Source organism: Eurypyga helias, unplaced genomic scaffold, assembly GCF_000690775.1.
Source record: "Eurypyga helias isolate BGI_N326 unplaced genomic scaffold, ASM69077v1 scaffold7533, whole genome shotgun sequence".
Classification (NCBI taxonomy): Eukaryota; Metazoa; Chordata; class Aves; order Eurypygiformes; family Eurypygidae; genus Eurypyga; species Eurypyga helias.
The window spans coordinates 122132-145926 of NW_010240511.1; the positions used below are offsets into that span (position 1 = coordinate 122132).

Consider the following 23795-nt stretch of genomic DNA (forward strand, 5'->3'; position numbering starts at 1 on the left):
GGGAAGAAGGTAAACCCCTAAAATTAATGGAACATGAGCAGAAGCTAAGAAAGGTAAAGATGTTTTAGTAATGATAGCATATCTCTCACATGGATAAATTCATCTTCAGTTTCCCTCAATACAGCTCCAACAGCTTTTTATGAGCCGCAGATTTTGCAGAATAACTGGCAGAGTATTGATGAGAAGAAATTCCACTGGAAGCCACTGAAGCAAAACTTCTACATGCAATTTATTCTCCTGAATCCCTCAGTAATTTTGTAAACACACCTCAAGATAATTTGTTTGATGAAGATCAGGTGCTATTCCAAGCCTTACAGTTTTCTGGGAGACATTACCAGTAAAATAATTTAGAAGAGAGGAAGGATATAACTCAGATACACTTGCTGGCAGTGTAGGCATTTCTAGTTTATATCTGTCAAATTTTGCAGGATTATGCTTTTCATACTGTCAACTTCTCAGTATTCTGATGTTGATGTAGAAAAACATGTTGGTAAACATTTAAACACAAGTGAAAGTGCTTTCCTGGATGAAGGCTTGAATGCTTAAAACCCTGTAGAATTGAACCCTAGTTTTGCTGCCTCAGCCACTTTCCTAAGGTGTCATTGCAGACATGATGTCTTTGTTAAAGAAATACATTCTTCACATGATGTTTGCAATTCTTGCAGGTAACCTAAAATGAGAAGTCTTATTTAAAATGTGTGCTCTGTATGATTGGACATAATTTGACTAATAATCTTCTGGGTTTGGTTTGTGGGTGTTTTTTTTTTCTTTTTCTCCATTAAATCCTTTCATTGCTACTTTATTGAGGAGCTCAGAATGTTGCGTGTGTGAGTAACAATTGCAGATAATAATGCTTCTCATTTCTTAATCTGAATATATGTTACATTGAATTTAATCACCTCTGCTGCTTCTCTGCTATAGTGAGATTAAAAGAGATCGTGCTTGGGGGACCATAGCAGAAGAATTTATTTTACAAATATAGTATGTTTCCTCTTCTTTTTTCTTAACAAATTGTACAATTAAAACTGCAAATAATTTTCTCTTTGAATACTCTCCAGAAGCCTTCCCATACTCACAACTTTTTCAAAGTTACCATGTGAGCTACAATTCTTGGGTTCTGGCCAAAGATTAATTTTATTTCAAAGCTTAAAATAAAATCCACTTTTTGAAATCTGTAAGGCTAAAATGTATTCCTGTTTAAAATCAAATCTATATATGGTTTGTTTCCCACATATAATCCCTAGATGAATGAATAATAATAAATTCTGTAACTCCTTATAGCAATAATTCTTAAGAAGTATAGGAAACGTAGAAGTGAATAGGACATTAAGTGGCTAAAGTGTATTAAGTGGGTATAAAAGCAGTTAAAAGTGGTTGGATATTAATAGCGAATAGTTTAAAATTGCATAATTTAATTTCTGAGAAATGAATTCTCTGTAGAGATAAGGGTGGCATGTTGTGAGAGGAAAGAAACACTGTCCTCACTTGGGTGAAATAGAGGTGTCTTAGTTTTCCAACCTTTTGACATCAAGGGTGCAGAGTTGTGGATTTTATGACAATAACCAGAGCAGAAAATATTTGTATGTTGCTTACCTTTGCCTCTTAAATATGTTGTTCAGAGCCTCATTTGTTATGCTGGACTGGTAAGTTAAGAATTTTGTCCTAAAGATCTGTGGTGTTGCATTACGGTTTTATTAATGTTTTAAGTCATTTTAAATTCATGCTTTCAGTCTTTAAAGCAGTTTTGTGAGATTTTTTTTTTAGCATTTCCTTTAGAAACCAGGAAATAAAAAAAATTTAGAAAGCCATTATTAATGTTAAAGCCTTGCCCCAAAGAGGTTACCGCTATCGAATACGTTTATTCAATACAGTGCAGTCTTTGACACAAGTTCATTACTTTGGTCTGATAAAAGAGCAGCAATATTTGTGATTGTATTTTAGGTCCTTGAAGTATTTTACTGCTGGTAACCTTCTTCTTTTCCAAATCCTTACCATCCCAGAAAATAGTGATTTCTTTGCTATGTTACAAAACAAAATTTTAACCCTTGAACATATTTGGCTTCACAGCCCTCATAGGCTGTGGGAGCAAAAGGCATCATTTCGGTTATGTATATGAAAGCCAAAAGGTGTCTTTCAGACTTCAAGTTAGCTACTAAGACAGTTCTTGTCAGTGTAGATACTATTACACGGATCACATGCCTCATCTCTTCCACACCATCTTACAGCATGACCACTCCACTCCTCCAACCAAAGTTACTTATCATAGTAAGGGAGTTACTTTCTCTGCCCCTCTCTCCTTTTACTGCACAGATGAGGGCTACTACCAGCTTTCTCACTTGTGCTCTTATAAGAGTGTGGCATTTCCCTGGCTTCTAACTTCCAAAACACGTGCACTGGCTAGCTTCATTTCATACAAAAGGTTGTCCTGCATTTGTCATCTTTGTTAATTTTATCATCATAACTTATCTTTCTGAATCCCTGCACTGGTTTTCTGTTTGGAGTAATAGCAGGCTTCTTGTCATCTTGTTAAAAATGCTGTATGATTCCAGCCTTCATAATTCATTTCCATATCTCCTTCAGTTCTGCCTCCTATTCACGGTAACTGTACACTCTGGGCTCACAGCTAAAGTCTTTACTCTCTGTATTAAGTAACTCCAAGAGCTATTAGTGATTCATCTGTAGAAGCTCAAGCTGATTGTAATTTTAACTATATATCAATTATTTGTTGGCATTTTTCATTCACTGCCACTGGTGTGCTTGTTTGCCTTTGGTATGACATCTATTTGGGCAATGTTTTTGCAGTTGTTATGAAAATATTGGTCTTTACAACAAAAAAGCATAATGGTCTGCATATAGAATTATATTATTGGGTTTTTAGGGTCAGGTGATTACTTTTCTGCATACAGATGCAGTTTGAATGCATAAATTTTGGAATGGCTCTTAGTCCTATACAAGTGGAAACCAGAAAGGTTGTTCAGGATAGCAGAAGGGGAAAGATGATTGCAGACTCTTTGATAAACTGTTCTCCCTTGCCTGCATCAGTATCTGCTCTACACCTGATTGAAGCCTTTTGTGTCTTGATCAGTTTTTGGAGAGGAAAGGCAGAGTAGATCCTATATCACCCTTTCATAGGATGTACATGAAATAGCCAAGAGATGACAGATTTCTTTACGTGACCATTCTGAATATAATTCATTCTGGTTTGGTGACACAGTTTCTGTAGCTTTACCAAATATATGCATAGATCAGTAGGTCCCAGAAGTGCATTATCACATAATAATATATTGAATAATACATTGATTAGTTTAGTAAGGCTTTCTAGAATTATCTCATGAATATTAATTTTTCTTAATTGTTGTCTTTCTCATTCTTTCTCCTATCTCTTTTTCTCTAGAAAAATAATCCAAGGGAATTAAATGAAAGTGGAATTCAGTAGATAATCCTCAATCTGTTGTAGCAGGCAGATTTCTGTTTAGATCTGCCTGCTGTAGTAAGATTTATCTTACTACAGATTAACAAAAGCTTCATATGACCAGAACATGCTATTTGTGTTACACAATATAATGTTGAATCACTGTTAAAGGAAAACATTCATTTTATCATATCACCCACTGTTTTCCAGGGAATTCTTTCAAAAGTTTATTTTGGGTATGCATGAGATCCACTTTAAGATGTATTTCTTATCAATGTATAGAACTATAGGTATTTTTCTCTAGAATATGGAGCATTCAAAAAGCTTACAATGATAAATAGCACAGAAAAAAAATGCTAGATTTTAATCTCAAGGGTTCACACCAAAGTCCAAGATGACATTCAGTAAAAATACAATTTCATACATGATTACCTGCATCATTTGCGAAGAGCTAATGCAAGCATAAAAAGTACATATCATCTTCTTGTTCTGTTCCTTACAAATGCTTGTTATTATCTTTCATTTCTTTTAAATATTTTTTACATATATTGATGTTTTATTTTTGGTAATAATCTTTATATATTGGCTTAGGTTTTGTAAAAATGCTATTTCTTTAATATTTCACTGGCTGTCCGTGAACAGATGAAACTTCTCTCTTACAAGAGTAATATTTAGTTTCATATACAATGGCCAGATTTCACAGCTAGGCCTACACATTTTGTTGTCCTTTACTGAATATGTGTGAAAATGTCCTTCCACTAAATCTGAAAAAATTAGAACAGATCCTGTAGATAAGAAAACCTGATTTACACATTAATGATTTTCTTCCTTAATGATATTCATTTGTTTCATTGGGATTCTTTTATGTATTACTGAAGTTGTGTTACCTGCTATCATTTCTGCAGTAATTGTAATGGTTACTCAGGGTCACGTCAGCTGTATATTGTGCCATGTGTTTTGCATCTGGCAGATGTGAATAGCAGAAGCTAAGAGCAAAAGATCAGGGCAAGAATATAACAATGCTTCCCTGGTAAAGTCTCGCCACACCCAGAAACATGTAGCTAGAGATAGCTTGTAACAAAAAGTTACCACTGAGTTTAATGGATTTTGAAGAATTTTTCTTCTTTTTGAATCTACATAAATATCTGAGCTCTGCATTACCTCACTGATCAGAAAGAAAGCCATTTTAATAAGCTTTCAGCCATTCATTGGTAAGGTCATTGGGTTCTCTATGCCCTTTACATAAGAGAAAACAAGTAATGCTTCTGTAGCCAACTTTTTCCATGTTGCTTAGGATAACACATCAAAAAGCATTATGCAACTGAGGTAGTCATTTACATGGGAAGGTGTTTGCTGTATTTCTCTTCTTATGCAGTCAGTGGGGGTTTTCAGCAGCATTAAAGCCTCCTTTTTTGACAGTAGTTGTGTTAAAAATATTACCCAGTTATATAAATAAGAGGATATCACTCTGTGTCAGACTGAATACCCAATATTCAGTCTGACAAGACTCGCATATTAATTTCCTGTCACAACTATGGAAATACCCCAGAATCACACTAGGTATAATCCTCACTGTTCTCTCAGTAGCTTTCTTCAACCTACCACCTTTGCCCCTCTTTTACTTCAGCTTGTCTCAGCCAGTTGGCAGGTGCTGGGACTTGTGAAAATACGTACCCACTATCTCCCTCTTCCCACTCTTTTTTCATGCAGTTGAAAAAAAAAAAAAAAGAGATTTTTGTACATTTCTCACATTGAAGGAGATGGCTACACATTCTGATATAAATGAATTTCTAACCACTTCATATGACAAGTTTAAAAGGAAGTAATATTGTTTCCATGTTTCCAAAGATAAAATGAAATGCTGTTTTCTCCACCTTCAGGCTGAGTGTAAAGCTGAATTTGTTCTTAATTGGAAGAATCAAACAAGCAGGTTACTTCTGCAAATCACAAATAGAAGACAGGACCCGATTCAGACAACAGCAAAGCTCTTATTTACAGTACTGGAGCCCTCCTGAGCCAGGAGCTTGCATAAATAAAATACCTGTAAAGACAATACACCTCTATAGGTGTCCATATTAGATGAATTCAGACTGTCACGATACAATTTTTATTATCATCATGACAATTTGGGCTATAACCCTGTAACAAAAGGAAGCATGCCATGAATGTTGTTTTAAGTCATCAGAAGTCACATCATATTAAGTCTAAAGTTTAAAAAGTCAGTGCATTTAAAATGGACACTATATGCTGTTCCTTTCTCATCCCTTCTGCAGCTAACATAGCTCTACACCTTGGTTTTTGTGCTTTGGCTATATTTACTAGGGGTAATTTTAGTCCCTAATTTCATTAGTGCTCAACAAATTAATTTTTAGTCTCATTTCATGAAATATGCTCTTCCTTACCTAATAATAATTATAGTTATCTATGGTGATGATTTTTTTAATGCAGCTTATGGTTCTTTTCTGGTAATTTCTGTAGTCTTTTTATTCATCACATAACCAAAGTATCTTGTTCTAAGTATACAGTCTCCACCTGTGAGCCTAGAAATGTACCTCTCCTTCTAGTGAAGTTACCTGGACATCATCGGTAAACGAACATGTCTCTTTTACTGCTGCCGCAAAGCTTCCCTAGTGCTTGTTCAGAGCTTCCATTCTCAGAAGAGAAGCTCTGTTCTTGAATAGAGCAATTCCTTAATGTCCAGAGGGTCAGGACAAGGCCTCTGTGCCACTTAGGATCAATTTACATTGTAGTCTGTGGGCTGAAGTGGAGTGTAAAGTGTAAGCTGATCTTCTATACAGAATAAAAAAGAAGGAATGAAGAAAAAAAGTGTTTAGAAGTAGTGTAAATTAGTTAGCTGGAATGTAGGTTGAGAACTTTTTGCAAAACCTAAAAGAATTATGCAGTGTAAGAAACACTTCTTGAAGATTCTTACTGAGTTATAATTTAACTTTGGGTCATTTCCCAGTTCTTAGTTATGAAGGCACAACTACCTGTAAGAATTTATGCTGTATGGGTCCTGGCTTTTCCCTCAGCAACAGACTGACTTCAGTGGGTCAGGGGTTACTGAGAGGGTAAAAGTTGGCCTGTCATATGAGGTGGTTCCTAAAGCTGCATTATTTTCAGCATTAGTTACAGGATAGGGTGTTGATTAGACATAACTGGGAAAATGTACAATCTTACTGTATATATTGAAGGGAATTCATACTACAGTAAATGTCTATTTAAAAAAATACAGCACTAGACAGGCTATGAAGCATGAAAATGGAAAAAAACCCCTTCAGTTCTAATGTCTCTATGCCAATTGTTTTGTTTAATGTGTCTGTTTTCTAAACCTGAATTCATATTAAGCTAGCCACCAGCTAACATTTTATTGTTCACTGTCATTCTCACATCTACCTCTTTTCTGTGTAAGAGTGTGAGTGGGGCTGCAGGTACAATAGTTTGTAAAGCAGCAGTTCAGACTGTACCAGTGAAGCAGAGAACCACAGTACACTCTAGTTACTCTGTTGAATGTTTAAAAAAAAAAAAAAATTCAAATCACCCTAATACACACCTTGTATCTTGGATTATATAGAACTTTTATAGCTATAGAGTGGCTGAACGTAACAAGGGAAAGGCTACTGGGCACTGAGCTAGCTTCAAATGAACTAGTGCATCTCCTCATTTCAGGACAACACCAGCCAGAAGTATTGACCTTAAAACTGCCTCTGCTTTGGAGTTTGCTGGAATGTGTCTCTGCAAGGTACTGTACTGGTCAGTACAGATATACTCTAAGCATGCATAAAAGGCAGAATATGAAAAAAGTCAACCTCAGTAAGCATGTGTGTCTGTTATTGCTCACCTGTGTTTAATACATTATCTAACCTTTAATAATTCATGCTTGCAATTCACAATTCGGTTCTTTGTTGGAGAAACCGGTGGTTATTACTGAAGTATATAAGAAATTAATTGTTCTGGGACTGAGACATGGAATGAGTTTTCCTTGATTAGGTTTTTGCTTCTTTTCCCTTTCACTCTTTTAAATTTTTGTGCAACTGTACAGAATTTCTTGACATATGCCAACAGAGCAAATGTAGCATAAAGAGGAAAACAACGTGACCACAATCCAAATAAACAAGATCTTCTTTTTAGATCATAACTAGTCAAGAACAGTTTAAACTTAAGACCCAAAAGCATGATTTTGGATGGCCATGAAGATATATAATATGAACTATATGGAACATAGTACATTAAAAGAGTACATTAATTTCCTAAGCTGTTTTTACTGTAGTTAGTTTCTATAGTTTTGCATTAGCAGGTTTCGCTTCTCAAATTTTCAAGGATTCAGACTTTCTAACAGCACTTTGGATAGTCAGGAGAGTATTTTAGAACACTTGAATTTTGGCATGCAGGTTATGGTTAGGTATAGTCACTAAAGCAAAAGTGAATTAAAGGGCTTAATCCACATCTCTAAATTTTTCAAGGGTTCAGACTTTCTGGAAGACTTTCTAACAGCACTTTGGACAGTCATGAGAGTATTTTAGAACACTTGAATTTTGGCATGCAGGTTATGGTTAGGTATAGTCACTAAAGCAAAAGTGAATTAAAGGGCTTAATCCACATCTCTAAATCATTATATACTTGCAAGTAGGGAAACAATGTCTGTAGTCTTTTTTGCCATATCAAGTTATTAATAATGGGATAGTGAGAATTTTACTTAATTGTTAAAATCTACTTTATATAACTGGTTTTGGTAGTCTTTTTATTTTAGTAATAGTTGTTCCAAGTTTGTATCCCAGCAATACAGCTGATAGCAATCAGTTACATAGCATAACTATGAAAAACCCAAAGGCAGTCTCACCCTTCTGGCTACCCCTGAAATGTTCAGGTAGAGTACAGGTCCTGTGGCCATTCAGCCTCAGCTGCTGAAATTCACCATAGTCTATAGGCTGGTCAACACTAAATATTCAGTATCATAGTATCATAGACAAGGATAAATTCATTATTAACAGCACCTAGATTCACATCTTCTTTCATGACACTTCTTTAAAAGGGACCTTTCCTTGTTATTTGAGAAACTGTCTCTTGCTGAGCAGTCTTATTCCAATAATGCTCCAAGGGACTTCAGTGGGATCTCTGACATGATATTAGTGCTATATACTGTGTGAGAGTATTGGAAGCTAGCGTGCCAATAGCTACAGCTGCAGGATTCATACCAAACTGATGTTAGCAACCTTACAGGAAATCTAAATGACTGTTGAGCTCAGTGATATTCGTGCCCTTTTAATCATTGTTATTATATCACTTATCACAGAGTGCAAGAATCCAACTAAACACTGCGAGTGCTTTACTAGAACAAAACTATTTTATTTACTCCCATGTTAGTAATGTACTGGTAAAAACCCATACATTCACATACTCATCTATTTGGTTGCTAAAATGATTGCTCTATTTATATTTTTTTTCTGATGAGTCTTGATAGTTTCAATTTTAGGTATGTAGCTGCAGAATAGAAACATTGCCATGACACTACTTGGGCACTAAAGTATGAAAAAATAAAAGTATCTAGTGACCAACATTTCATCTCTGTTCACATGACTTGGTGATGATTTGGTAAAGCTAAGGGCTATGTGAAAATAACTTATAAAATCTATATGTAATAACGTGCAGAGTATAGCTTTAAATCTATTTGAAACTTTACTGGTGAGTGAGCTATATTATATGTAATTAGTTCCAATTAAACCCCCTATTGAGTCATGCAAATATTAAACTATTTTATTTACATTTTTAAAGTGTTTCTCAAACCCAAGGTTTTGATGCACATACTTAAGAAATTGGGAGTTAAGTTTGATTCATTTTCACTGTGACACAGCTTCAGTCAATATGATGGACTACACAACGCTGTTGCGCTAGTCTGAGCGATAAGATGATGGGGGAACTTTATGCAAGAAGTTTGCAGTACGGTTGTGAATGTCAAGAAACAAATTGGAAGAAAGCGCTTCCTAAAACTTTAGTGTGCACAATTGTAGGATGTACTCTGTGCATGTAAGGAAAGTAATACATGAAATTATTGACAGGTAAAATACTGAAGTGCTGTAATATGACATTTGCTCTGAATTCATTCAAATCATAGTTGGCTGAAGTCAATGCTAAAATTTTAGTTACTTCCATTATGCTTTAACTTTCCTCTTCTTTCTCTAGTCTTCTAAATATCAACAAATGTGCAACAATGGATTTCTCTATATTATTTCTCTATATTTCTCTTATTTTTTTATTATTAAGGTAAAAACTTCTTCACAACATTGGTAATCAATTTTTATGTGTTCAATTATTTGATCAGACTCTGCAAATACTTACACTTTTGCTTGTATTTTGATTGCTCTCAATATAATTATTCATATGCATGTCATGGAGCACATACATTAGTGTTCGGTTCCATTGGCCTTTAAGAATTTCAGTGTCCAAAACAAGTGGCGCATAATACACTGATGTTCCCCTCCTTCTGAAGTGTTTGAGTTTTTATCAGAGAAAAACTTTCATACTGGCTATAAATAAGCAGTGTCTGAGTTCAACTTTTGTAACTCTGTCTTGGTTCATGAGTTTCCAAAACTAATAGTAATGTTTCTTCCAAAACAGAAGGAGAAAAGTGTCCTGATTATTAAAATTAAAATATTGGTATGTTGACTCATTTAAATTGTAAAGTACTAAGGATAGTTTTCCTCTTTCATTTTAGCTTTTTAATATTGTTTCCCTGTCTATTATGTATTCTTTAAAATTGTGAGGTTAGGAAGGTGTCAGAGGAAACTATCTTGGCTATCACATGACTATAAACAGAAAACAGAACCTTTTGCTGAGACAAAACTTTAATTTGCTTTATGAAGAGTTTCTTTTAAAACTTATGAAATAATTTTGGCAAAATTCTTCTCGGCCTATGTTATTCTGAAAGTTGAGTGAAAACAAGCAAGTGTGTTAAAATAAATATCTGGAGTTATTTTAGTGGAATTTTTATGTCAAAATAACCTGACATAATGTTATTACGTTAATGAAATCCTGTACAAGCTCATTTTCCATTGTGGTGTTTACATAGTAATCATGCAGAATTCTGTAATAATCAGATACACCTTATACCTGTCTTACTTTCAAAACAAAGTATTCCACATGGTAGGCTCATCAAGTTTTACTTTACTTTTACTCCGTTTTCAACCATTTTAAGTTTGGTTGGGGTTTGGTTTGGTTTTTTCCCCACAGGAATTCTTTACAAAATCCTTTTTGTATGAAGCAACTTATTCTAAAACCCAGCAACTTTTGATTTTGGCCTTTGTTTTGCTTAGAGCTGAAATTCTACCACTGCAGCTATGAAGTCTGAGTTCTCTTAAGCAAACAGAAAGAACCTTCTTTAGTATGGTAGTATCCAGGTTAAAGGAAGGGAGAAGAAGGAAGGTGAATTTGAATGAGGAGCATTAGTAGTAGAAAAGAAAGTGGTCACTAACTTCTCTAATGTGTCAGAGACAACACGGTCCTGCGGCTGTGCAGGGAGTTACCCCTTCAGAGGCCAGGTACTGAGCAGCGCTACTTTCTCATCTCACCTGTTAAATGCACAGTCCACAATTTTTGCAAGAATTTCTGGTTCAGTGTAATGCTTGGCACTGCAGCAATACTCACTAACCTCCCCCACCCCCCCCCTCCTCCAACTTTCTACTACCCACATGTAAACTCATTCTTCCTCTGCTAAGATTTTCCCTCTTCACTGCTGTGCATGCAGTATGCACGCAGCATGCACAGGTTGTCTTCCAACAGTACATGTGCCAGGGAGGGGGGGTAAATGCTATTGTAAACATTCATCTCATGGTCAGCGAACGCTGTTACATCCGTCAGCATTCAAAGCATTTCAGTGCATGGGAAATGCCGGCAGCACCTTGCTGCCTGCCTTGGGAGGGTTGTGCAGAGATCTGCATCTCTGTCCTTGGTCCCAAATCCTTGCACTGGCTCCGTACAGATGGAGCACACGGATGTTGCTTCGGAGCCCGTAGCCCAGGCACAGCCATGATGTGGCTGCTTAGGTGAAAACAAGCATGAATGCACTGACATTCTGCCCACAAAACACAGCTGTCTCATAACTCCATGCACTGTAGCAAATACTAATTCAGAGATCAAAGGCTTCATTAATATGGCATCGAATTCTATGAAACACCCGGCATGTACCACCATCATACACACCCGCTGCTTACCCTCCCTGTCCATTTCTGAGCGACAACAATCGTAAGAGAAATAAAACATTGTACGGTCTCAGCTGCGAGGAGATAGATGGATGTAATGCCACTATCCAAACCTCTGGCATTCTCACGACAGCTCTGCAAATTTGCAAACAGATTCTTCACCCCCCCAGTCCTCCCTCCCCCCCAGCCCCCCCAAACAGAATCAGAAAGCACATCTTACCACTGGATGAGAGAGAGGAACAGAAGTGCCCACACCATCATTTTGAGAGAAAATGCAGGATTCAAGAATGCAGTGGTCCCCAGGCTTGTTGGATTTGGAGGAATCATCTCTCTTTCTTCCCCCCCCCCTCCCCAGTTTTTTTCCCCTTTCCTCTTGGTTGCAGATGGATCCGTCCCCTTCTTTAATTTTTTTGGTAGTGGTTCTCCCCCCCTCCCTACCAGGTCCCGTCAGTGGGATGATACATTGCGCCCAGCTGCGGGAATTAATATGCAGGGGGACAGAAATTAGATCTGCACAAGCCCTTTGTAGATATAATCAGAAAACGTCAGCTCAGGCAGCAGGCAGCGGCTTCCAAATCTAGGGGAATAATATAATTGGGAGAAAAAAAAAACCCCACCAAAAACCAAATGCACAGACACTCACGGAATAAAAACAGTAAAGGAAAGGAGAAACACACATGCACACATTTACAGAACCATACACATGCATGCAACAAATTCCAATAAAGCAATAGAGTAAATGAGAGGGGAAAAAAAAAAAAAAAAGAAAAGAATAAAGCAATGGAGCCTCTGCCTGAATGCAGATTAACTCTGAGGTCAAAGTGGAAATGATGCACTCTGCTGCAGCACAGATTAACACATGCGTGGTGTCAGCCGGGGTGCTTTTTAACCTTTGATTACACATATGCAGGCAGCCTGGATTTTCATTTTGAAGGCAAGAAGGATTTGGCAGGCATAAAAAGGGAGGTTGGAAGGAAAAGCTTGCCCTGTGCTGCTGAGCATCCTCATTTTTCTAAACAGCCTGGAAATCGTGATTGCAAAGGGGGGGAAAAAAAAAAAAAAAGAAAGGATGGATGGGGGAGTGGAAAAGGGAGGGATGGTTGTTGCTAAGTAACTCAGGAAATGGGGAAAGCGGCATTGGTGGAGTCAGTATGAATGAGGTGATTTAGTATGTGATAGGATTAGGGGGGATATGCAAGGCGTTATCTCCCCTCCCCCTAACAAAATTAGGCTACACAGACATAGGAAATGCTTCCTAGCAAAAGGGGAAACACTAGATAGCTATAAAAGCTGGACCCTGCCCAATTTTGGAACCAGAATTGCAAGCTCTATTGTCCAAAAATGCAGTTTAGCAGCTACTTCTGAAGTAAAAAGATCAAGTAATCTCATGATTTCCCAAAGTAAGAGCACCTCATTCTAAAATAGGTACTTGGACCATGACCTAAAATAACAAAATTTTTGTCTCCCTAGTTTTTTCTGCCTAAACCCATAGAAAATATAAACAGCATCAAGCCTCCCCAGTGCTGTTTATAAACTGGAAGATGTAACCTGATAGTCTATCAGTTCAAAGCCCATCTTTCTAAAACTCAAGGGAGAAATAAAGAAACAATTATTCTAAAGAACACTTAGATGGAGAGAAAGTGAAATGCTCCTAATAGAATAAAATCATCAAAATTTCCCTCTGGACTCAGTCTAGTCTGAACCAAATGTGACACTTGGATCCTGCTCAAACCTGTCAATACCCAGGCCAATATGGTAATACCCAATGTCAAAATGCAGAATGAAATTTATCCATCAAAACCAGATAGTTACAGTAGTTGATGTCCCAGATTCTAACAAACCACATAGATCCAGCCTTCAGCCATCAAGCTAAATCTGTTCGTTTCCAAATGTGATACATTTCACTACAACAATAAGCGATAGATCAATGTTATTAGTTGAATGAAATACATCTTGGCCCTTGGATAGTTCTGTGATAATTCAAACCCATATCTAACACTGTCACTACACTTCTGTCAGTGCTCCCAAACAAATTAACAAGTTATGAACCTGGTTCTTTATATTTCCAGTGAATGATCCTATTCTTAATTAAGTACTTCTCCAGCTTGTGACATATGGCCACTTCACAAATAAAAAGCTATCAGATATTCTAAATGCTTTCCCTGTATCTCTCTCTCTCAGTATATGTATGCATGTTCAACTATCAACATTTGCTCATGGTTCACTTCGTTACCTGTGAACATGACACTTCTGTGATTTTATTACTGTAATCTCTCTAATCAGTTATCCAAACATTCCTTTGAAGGTTAACAATGCTGTGTGTGTTTTCATAAGGGAATCAAAATTGTTGATAGTTAAGAATTTGAGCAGTTATAGTCTTAGTTCCAGCAGCTGTCTGCTGTAACATAGGGAATATCAGCTTTACACTGCCCTTTATTTACTGAAATTTGCCCCATAGCAAAATGTTTCACATCCTTCTTGTCTGAAAATAATTATTGGACTTTCTACAAAATTGCTATGCAGTTTCACTCCAGAGGTTCAGTTCATTATTCTTGTTGAGGCAAGGCGTCTGAAGTAGAAGAAAAACCTCCTGGTGTCAAATCTTGTTTTTCCAGGCTTCCCTTCACATAGCGGGTATGTCAAAAGGATTTAGATGCTCTAATACTAATCTTTGACTACTTAGAGTTCATTAAGACATACTGAGATATAGTCCATTGGTAATGTTATTCCTGTAGGTATTTTATTAGCTGTACCTACTATTTTTGCTGTTAGTTGGATATCAGTTGGTCCTGGTGGGCAAGCATGCTGAAGATTCTGTAGATTGTTCTGCATATTAAAACTTGCATCATCATTTTATGACTATTTTTATATCTCAGATGCATCTACTTTAATTTTATTTTCAAATGTGTGCAATTGACGTTTAGGCACCAACTTAGGTAGTGGGGAATAGGTTCTGATATAGGTATCAGAGTTAATATCTTTTAGATATGAGCTATTTTTGGCAAATGCAAAATTGTCCTTGAAGTTCTCTGCAACCTTGGCCTGAAGGAAAACAAAACTAGGTTTTATGCTGAAAGCACTTAAATATTATAATCTGTGGTGATGATGATAACAACCTTTGCTAGGGAAAAAAAAAATTGTTTGTCTGTAGCATATGTAACTGCTACAGAAAACAAAAATCTTATAAACTATTTTCTATTTAAACACATTGTCTTAGAAGCACAGGGTTCTGCTATTTGTGACCACAAGCTTGGATCAGACAGTAATGTTTTAGAATGCTATCGTAATAAATTATCACAAAAGACCAAAATTATATAAGGACACTGCCTAGTGTGAAATGTTTTCCTGACACCTTTTGTGTGATAAACCCATCCTACATAGTCATTTGCCCCTGAGAACAAATGTGATGTCTTCACAACAAATGACTTAAAGGTTTTTTTATGGAAAATATGTCTTATGAAGAATAATTAAACACAGAAATGATTGTTCCAAACACATGCATTTTATATCAGACCAGAACAGTATTCACAACAGCATGTTACTATACTTTGGCAGACAGCTCGTCCATTTAGAAGGAGGTTCTCAAGCCCCATTGATTTCCCTAAGTTTTTGTAGCTTTAAGCTCAAAGAAAACATGGCTCTTCATCTAAAGTGATATTTTATTGTGTATCATATATAACATTATACATTGAGAAACATGACAAAAGATGTAAGTGAAAAAGCAAATGAAAAAGAAGGAAACATCTAGGTGGCTCAGTTGTCTTGTGATGATTTAGGAAACTTAATTACATATCAAGTAATGTTTTGGTGCTTAGAAAAATATGTTGTGTTTCAAATTATTGTTATCCAGAAATAAATTATCCTAGTTATTAAAAAAAAGCATGAATCTCTATATTTTTTTAAATATAACTTGTTTAAAGTTATTTATAAATATGTATTTTATAGTAATTGTGCTAAGAATGATAAAATTCTGGTTTACTCCAAGATTCTCCTAGCATACTCTAGTACTGGAGAAATATAGTAATACTCAATTACTGAAGAAAATAGCTTATAAAGCATTTTTTAGATGGAATTCTAAGATATGATACAATCTATCACTTTTCCCTTACCCTGTCTTCTAGTACATTTCTTGCTCATCAATAGGGGTATAAATGTATATTTAAAAATGGAAACAACTGAAAATGAATCTTAAAAAACTCCTAGAAGAAAGGTACCTTATGTTTTTGTACATATACGTTTGTCTTTGCCTGTGGGTGTGTGTGTGTTTTCCTATTAACTTAATTAGTTTATTATCTCACTGATAAAATTCTGTACTATAATAAGAGCTACCAGGTCTGACAACTCACTGCCATGTCAAGGATCTGTGGGTGGACATTTTATTTAAGAAACCCAGATGTCTAGTTCTCCTCTAATTCATGTGCACAAAATGCAGATATTTTGTGAAGGAGTAGCATGGAGGTGGACTGAACAGGAAGTATAGTGCTAGACTAAAATTAAGATTTAGAGATGGTTATTGACTTCTTCATGGACAGGAAACCTGTGTCTTTCAAAGAGTTCTGTTAGTCAAGTCTAAGTGGACATTATTGCAATAGTACGGATTTGTACATTCATATCAGTACTAAGTAGATGAAGTCAAAACTACAGTGCATCATGTGTCCAAATACAGACCTGTCTATTTTGGCAAATGTTACTCAAGTCTAATTATTATTGTTATATAACTAAAAAAAAATAGTCACTTTTTAATATTGAATCTCACTGCTAGTTTTTCCTGGTAAATATAGTATGAGAGAGATATATATAATTGTGTAGAATATGGATATTCTAGATTGGCAAAGTAGGACTCCACATGGATTTTATTATTTAAATGGAAAAGTATAATTTAACCATTGGTTTAGTGCTATTTTTTAGAATTAATATGATTCACTTGAGTTCTCAAAATAAAAGAAAAAAGTCTAAGAAGGTAAAAATAATTATTTTTAAAAAGACATCAAGCTGAAGCCATCTTAGACGATTCAATCTACTGCATTTTTAAAAAAGCCAAAATCTCAGTGCTGCTTCAGAAATTTTGTTTTAAAGAATTATTTTAGTGTTTAGCAATGAAGAAAAGAAGGGGAGCAATTATTTCCTAAAATTCACGGACAGTGATAATTCAGGTTTTTATGCAAAATGAACATTTTTTTTTGTTGTTACAGAAATAATTTTATTTAAATTCTTTCATCAGGTTTCTATTCCAAGCAATCATTTTCTGAGTGTTTGGCTTAAGGGAAAAAAATGCTGGTAGCCTAAATACAACCAAAACACAAACTCAGAGTACTGTGTTTGTTTATATGCTTTGATCTTCTGCTAAAAGAGTGAAGAAAGCAAGTTGTTGGCTAAGAGCTCTCTCACTGTACTTAGATTTACAAGCTCCTGCCAGCAACATACTTAACAAATGCTATTTTGTGCTGTAAACATCTAAGATTCTCTTATCATAAAATTCCTTCAGCAAACTGCATTTCCTGTCTCCCTGCTACTGACCTGAGAAAGCTTTCTTGTCGTGTGACATAATCTAGAGGACCCAGTTCCATTACACTAAATTGTTACGTGAAGAAATCACTGTACTAAAATACTTTCTGAGGAACACAATAATGGTTGTTTTCTGAACAGTTTTGTTAATGCTGAAGAGAAGCCTCTGCTCCCCAAGAGTTTGAGAAGCGTGATTTTCAGGAGACATGTATTGATATGTATATTCATGTGTATTGCTCTTCAGCAGGGTTTCTTGAGCACAGTATGTTGAGTGTGTTTATACTGTATAAAGAGCTTAGGTCAGAATTCTGCGTTCAAACTATAGCTTTCTCCCCGTGCCTTGAGCTAAACATCAAAGTTTAAGATCAATGGCGTTTGAGACCGTCCAGGAGGGCAGTCTCTGCTTCCCATAATCAAGCGCTGAACTGAAGAGGAAAGGAGAATGCTGGAGTCGTCCTCTTACACCTGAGAGTAGAGAGTGGGGGACAGCAGACAGGCAACGCTGTTGTCTCTTCTGGGACGATGCCAGAATCTTTACATGGAGCAATGAGGGAATCCTATTCACATAATGCGTACTTCCAGTGAGACGAGTCCAGTTTGGTTGTTTCCAGCATGATTATGATCAGTGCCTACTTGCGTATTTCTTTTGGAAGTTACCTTTCAGTATCTGAATGGTATAAGTGAACTTATAACTGCATTTATTATCTATTGAGCAACAAGAGAGCAAGAAATGCAATGTGTACAGAAGCAGCACTGAGTACCAAAGGGAAAGATACATTAGAAATCTGAGGAAATAATGTTGAAAGGGTACTTCTCGGTAACTATGTTCTGATACTTGAATATATGTGTATTGGAATTAAACCAAGCAGGTATTCTTTAAGTCATTTAAGAAAAGGCACATTTGATGGGCCGATATGCTTGCAGATATGTTTTCATCTGTGTATACTCACAATGGGCAGACTGATGTGTCCTGTAAGGGATTTGTTAATGTTCTAAAGGACCGTATATATAACAGAGAGTTATCAACACTCAGTTATTCCATACCATTAACAGCCAGTTTGCCATTATATTAAAAACATTCACTCTCACACTATTTTTTATTAAGGTATAGATGAGTGATAAAGTAAGGAATTTGGAGGTTTTTTTTCTTTAGGTGTTCAATTCAGCCTTTTAATTTTCTTTATAGAGAGTGATTTTTTTATACCTTTTGAAAAATAAAATTTAAGATTTTTTTCTTATGTACTCTTAAAAAATAATAGCACTCTTGTGGATGATAAATCTGTTCACTTAAACTGTGCACATCTACAGTATTTTTTTTATTCCCAGATGAATGAAAATTCTCCTATACCAGGACAAAATGATTCAGTCATTTGTTAGTTTCCCCCAATCTGTAATGCATCAAGAACATCAACACCAGATACTTTGTTTACACACAAGAAAAAGACCTCGGCTACCTTAAGAGTGCTTACTTCTTTCAGAAAGAAGTATTTTATAAGTTTTTTCACAAACATATGTATTTTTCAGAAGAGTTAAGTCTGCAAATTCCTGACAAGAGGCCACAGGAAGCAGCTTCAAATGCATGCTTAGAATAAAGCCCACGCTCCAGTCTCACAAACTTTGATGAGAAGTAAGAGCATGTTTGTGTGCTCTCTATAGCATCCTGGTTATCTAAATCCAGGTCTTATTTTGCACAAGGAGGTGCAGCCACTACTTGACAGAAAACCAATGCCACAACGTCCGTTTTCACAATTGTAATCACTGTTTTCTCAGTAAAGAAATTTTTGCTGTTTCTGATTTTCTCTTATCCCAGGAAAGTGAGCTCTAAAAGTGAAAAGCAATGCACAACCTGACTTTGCTCATCAGTGAGTATTTTAAGGTGCTGGTCTCCAATGTCGGTGTTACAGCAAACATTCAGAGCATGCCACACTTTGTCAGACCCATCCTCAATGACTTTTTCTGTGGTCGTCATCTCTTTTGGATAGAAAATGTGATTTGACACACAATGTAGGTTTGACATTTTACTTAGTGTTCACTAACACAGAGCAAAATGCTCCGTATTTCCATGCCAGATTCGGTATTTCCTTTAGACAGTTTACATAATCTGAAAATCTATTTTGATATATCATTATTTCCTATGACTGCGGTATTCAAAGTCTATTTCCATCAGCAAGGCAGTGTCTCCTCCCCAAGTAAATGTGAGAGCAAACTTCCTGCCTTTTGTCTAAGAATGCATCTGGGCAGAAATATGTTTGGGGGCAGGTTGAGTGGAGCAGGGATGCCTACATCAGGAACGGATCCAGAGTACTGAAGTCTGTGCTGCCTATGCTGTGAAAGTCTTACAGGCAGCCTTGCCAAGACACTGTTATGTCCATTCTGTATAATCATTGCAAATGGTTTTTGATATCTTCCTCCCAAACATTAATGGAAGTAGTAGGCTATAAAGAATGTTTTTTTCCTGCAGAAAGGAAGCAGTTCATTCCCTCCTTTTAAGAAATAAGAAAAAAACAGAAAAAAAGTCTTAAAATCACATATTGATAATGCAAGAGTAAGGATACACAACAGTATACATAGGTATCAATAAAGTATTCGACATGTGTTTCTCAAATTGGCTTATTTTTTGTTCATGTTTTTGTCTTTATATAATGCTGAAGAAGTAGTCTCGTAGTATGACCATGTTTTCTCTTCAGGGTAAACTCTTTTGATATCTATAAACAAACTTTCAGGATTTTGAAGGATCATATTCCCTACAGTGGATGCAAACATACATTGGAAATTTTACCTAATAACAGCCCGCATGTGCTAGCAGGCAAGAAGTACAGATTTTGGTTCTGGACATTTTATATTGTGTATAATATTCTCATCAGCAAACTAGGGTTATGTGATCTAGTTCTGCAAATTTTCCCAGTTATTTTTAATGGTTTTCTTTTACAATACTGATGGGTACTGAGTAAGATTCATCAGGTGTTTATTCTCTAATTTTTATTACTAAATAAATTAATCATCTGGATAATAGTATGAATAATATCCTTACTACATTCAGTAAGGGTGCCAAGCCAGAGGCAGGAAGGGGGTTGGGCATGGTAGGGAATAAGGTTAGACCTTAAAAAAATAGAAGTTTATCTGAAAAAATATGATGAATTTCAGAACATTCAGAAAGCAAGGCCAGACCTTGAAAAATGTTTTTAAAGGAAAAGTGGAAAAAAAAAAAAATGGGGTAAATGCCATTTAGTCTGAAAGAAATTATGCCAATTTTTGAAATGTGTACTGAGGGAACGAGGAAGGGAATAGCTGGTACTTCTGTTTTGTAGGATGATGTTTATCACAGCTTCTTAGATTAATTGTCTTTGGATAACTCAGAAAAAAATTTCCTATGGTAGGAATCCCAGAGCACTGGAACAGTTTTCTGAGGTCAAATATGTATATGAGGTCCCTACAGTGTTGCTTTCTGCAACTGCTAGATAAGTAGTGCTATGTATAAGTTAAATGATGGGCTTAAATTATCAAACAAAGAATTGTTCTGTTAAGCTTTTAAACAAAAAAGTCAAAAGGCGGTCTTCTACATACCTTTTTATCTGTAAGAACTGATAGAAATTCATTCATTTAATAGGTTAAAGGGCAATGAAATAATTTGATGCCACAACAATTAAGGCATGCATTTTTCATGATTTCGATGAGAAAAAAATGAGGAAAACCACACATATTAAAGGTAATGAGAAATCAGGCGTATGAGTTAAAAAGCAAATGGAGAAAATGTAATGGGAAATTAGGAGTATTGCTTACAAGATCAAAAGAAAATGAAGGAAAAAAAATAAAACCTTTTCCAAGATTGTTATATAAAGTTTACACCTTCTTTTCATCTCTGCCTCTCAAGTTCAGTTTTCTGACATGAAAGTCCACTGCTAAGTAATAACTTTCAGGAAAATATTCCTAAGAAAAACCTGAACCTTATCACTTTTCATATTATTTAGTTGTGTATTACTTGCAACATACTCAGAACTGTAACTGCATTGAAAATATCAAATTGCTGGTACTGCAAGCGAGTGGTAAGGCTTTTATTCCTCTTTCCTGTTTGTCTGCTTGTCCTTTTTGTGTATTTGTTTTGTAAACATGAAAGAGGAGCATCATTGTCTTATACTGTCCCTTTTTGCACCTGTGAATGACATGGACAATATAACAGTAACAAAACAAAACAAAAACATCTGAATCATTCCTTCTCCACTGAAATGTACATAGTGTGATGATCTCCATTGCAGAGTAGATCCTAGATTTTACCCGTCTTAACAGATAATTCTGTTTCAATATTTGTGTATGGTTTTAAGTTCTCAAGAATCCTAATGCCCCAAAATATAAACTTCCTAATATATTTTAAACAGTGGCTCATCAAGGGAAAATGAAGTGATGTAGTCCTGTGTCATCCCTATATACCACTTCAAGTACATTTAGTGTATACTGAAAAAAACCTTTCCCCTAATGTGAAGGCTTATGTGCACATCTTTGTCCTTAACTGGCTACCACAGTTTATTTTCTCAGATGAAATAAGGATTCAGGAGCTGCTTTGAGGCAATACAGTGACAGGAAGTACAGAAAGGGTAGGAATTTAGTATTTAACTTTTCAGCATTTTTATAAAAGCTCTCAGAACTGTGACTAAGAACAGAAAATCTCTCAAAAAAGCTGTCATAGAAAAATTTAACTTACTGTCATGCTGAAATCTGAGGCCTGGGTACAAGTTGGATGTATACATAGATGACATACAGGAAGGACTGCATGACACTCAAAAGCAGTGTCAGCACTGACTCAGTTTAAACCAGACTTTGCCTGGCCAGGCCTAGAAATGCTTCCAGGACAGAGACTTCACAGTTTCTCTATGCAATTCATTCCAATCCTTAATTATGCTTCTAGTGACTTATTTTTGTACCCTGCTTTAATGCCCCTTTCCTCTGACACTGCCTCCTGAGACACCTCCCTGGGGGTCCTGGGGAGTTGTTCCATGTGCAGCCACGTTCATGGCCCTCTGGGGACTCACTCGAGTTTATCAGTAACTGTCTTGTATTGGTGCCCCCCAAAAGGACACGATGCTCCAGATGTGGTCTGATGAGGGTGAAAGATGCCTTCCTTGCTGCTAGGGCACGGTACTCCCGTTTCTTCCTGCTTCCCTGCCAGTCAGTCCCCAACCCTCACCTGGCTGGGGGATTAGTCCATCTCATTTGCAGTGCTTTGTATCTGTTGGTAGTGAATTCCGTGGTGTCCTGTCGGTCTCTTCCTTCAGCCTCTCAGAGCCTCTCTGAATGGCAGCCCTGCCCTCAAGCACACTGCTGCCATGCCCCAGTTTGCTGTCTTCCACACACCTGATGGTTCATCCAGACTCCTCTCGTATAGAATTTTATTAGCAACAAAATGTAAAATGTAAAGCTGCTAGCTAAGCCACACTCAGAATTACAGTAATTAATATTTCTTTTACATAAAAGAATAATTAAAATACAATCACTGGAATCTTCTCAGGGTATATATACATTTAATTATTTGTTGGTGTCTGCTTTGTGCGCTTGGTGCTTTGTGCACTTTCTGGTAAAAAAAAAAAAAAATGTAAACTACCTTTATTTTCAAAGGAAGCTAATTTAGTCTACCAGTTCTCTTACAGTAAAGGCATTACTATCAGAGGGTCTGTTACAGTTAATGAGTTCATGTTTTAACGCAATACCATTTGAACTTCAGTAAATTAAACTGCATTTTGAGGCAAAAATAACTGAAAAAATATATGTAAATTCAAATAGATATAACCATACAAAACACTATAATGTATAGTCCGTTTAGGTTAATGATTAACATGAGCAGTGGTAATTATTAAACAATTGTGCTACTATTAAAATTGATAATGTGGTAATCATTATTAGGTGGCCTTGCCTAGTTTGAAATCTGAAGGCCTTGAGATGTGTGTGCTGTTATTCCAGGGGCTTGGACTAAAATGTAAAATAATGAATATATTAATAAAGAATAAACAAGAGGAATGGAATTAAACCAACTTTTATGAGAAACTATCATTTTGAATGTCTCTCTAGCTACTGTCAGATACATGGAACCAGGTAGAAATTGAAATGGGAGAATCTTAAAATTTATTCACTTGAAAAATGAAGTGTACTGTCCTCTTACACCATAGGGAATCCACTAGCAAATTGATACTGCAACAAACAATTAGAAGGAAGCTTTTAAGTACTTTTAAATTATTGGTTAATCTTAGACACTTCTTTCTTTAGAACAGTGTCTCAGAAACTATAAAACAAGATTTCTTTTCCTGAAACTTTTGATCTTTTTTATTCAGCAAATATTGATTTAATTTTTCATTCTTTTCCTGAAGAACAAGGCAAGAAACTAATGGACTGTACACTTTCATCTTTGTCAGGTGTTGTCAACAACAGTGATATCAGAGTGAATCCAGGAATAAAAGCTAAACTACTGCTTTCATATCTGGAGGTTTAGCAGTGGGGATCTGCACTGTTATTTAGCTAGAATTCCAAAGGCAATGGATTGGGTTTTTTTTAGAGATGTTTATTAACTAAGTTTTGTATAATTTCAGAGCAATACTGAGGAATAACAGAAGCGACTTTTATGCCTCTGAGGTAGAATGTTTGCATAACCAGCAGCAGAATATTTACTTATTTATGTAATATTCATCAGAGTCTATGAA

At 36.0% G+C, this 23795-nt stretch overlaps 1 protein-coding gene across 1 annotated transcript in view; it reads right to left on the reverse strand.

Moving 5' to 3' along the window:
* The window catches only part of GABRG2 (gamma-aminobutyric acid (GABA) A receptor, gamma 2), a 67140-nt gene extending 54519 nt beyond the window's left edge, over window positions 1–12621 (reverse strand). Inside the window, exon 1 of the mRNA XM_010148457.1 lies at window positions 11828–12621. Coding sequence (XP_010146759.1) covers window positions 11828–11934 — 107 coding nt within the window. The 5' untranslated portion in view covers window positions 11935–12621. The remainder of the gene's footprint in view (window positions 1–11827) is intronic.
* Window positions 12622–23795: the final 11174 nt, after the last annotated feature.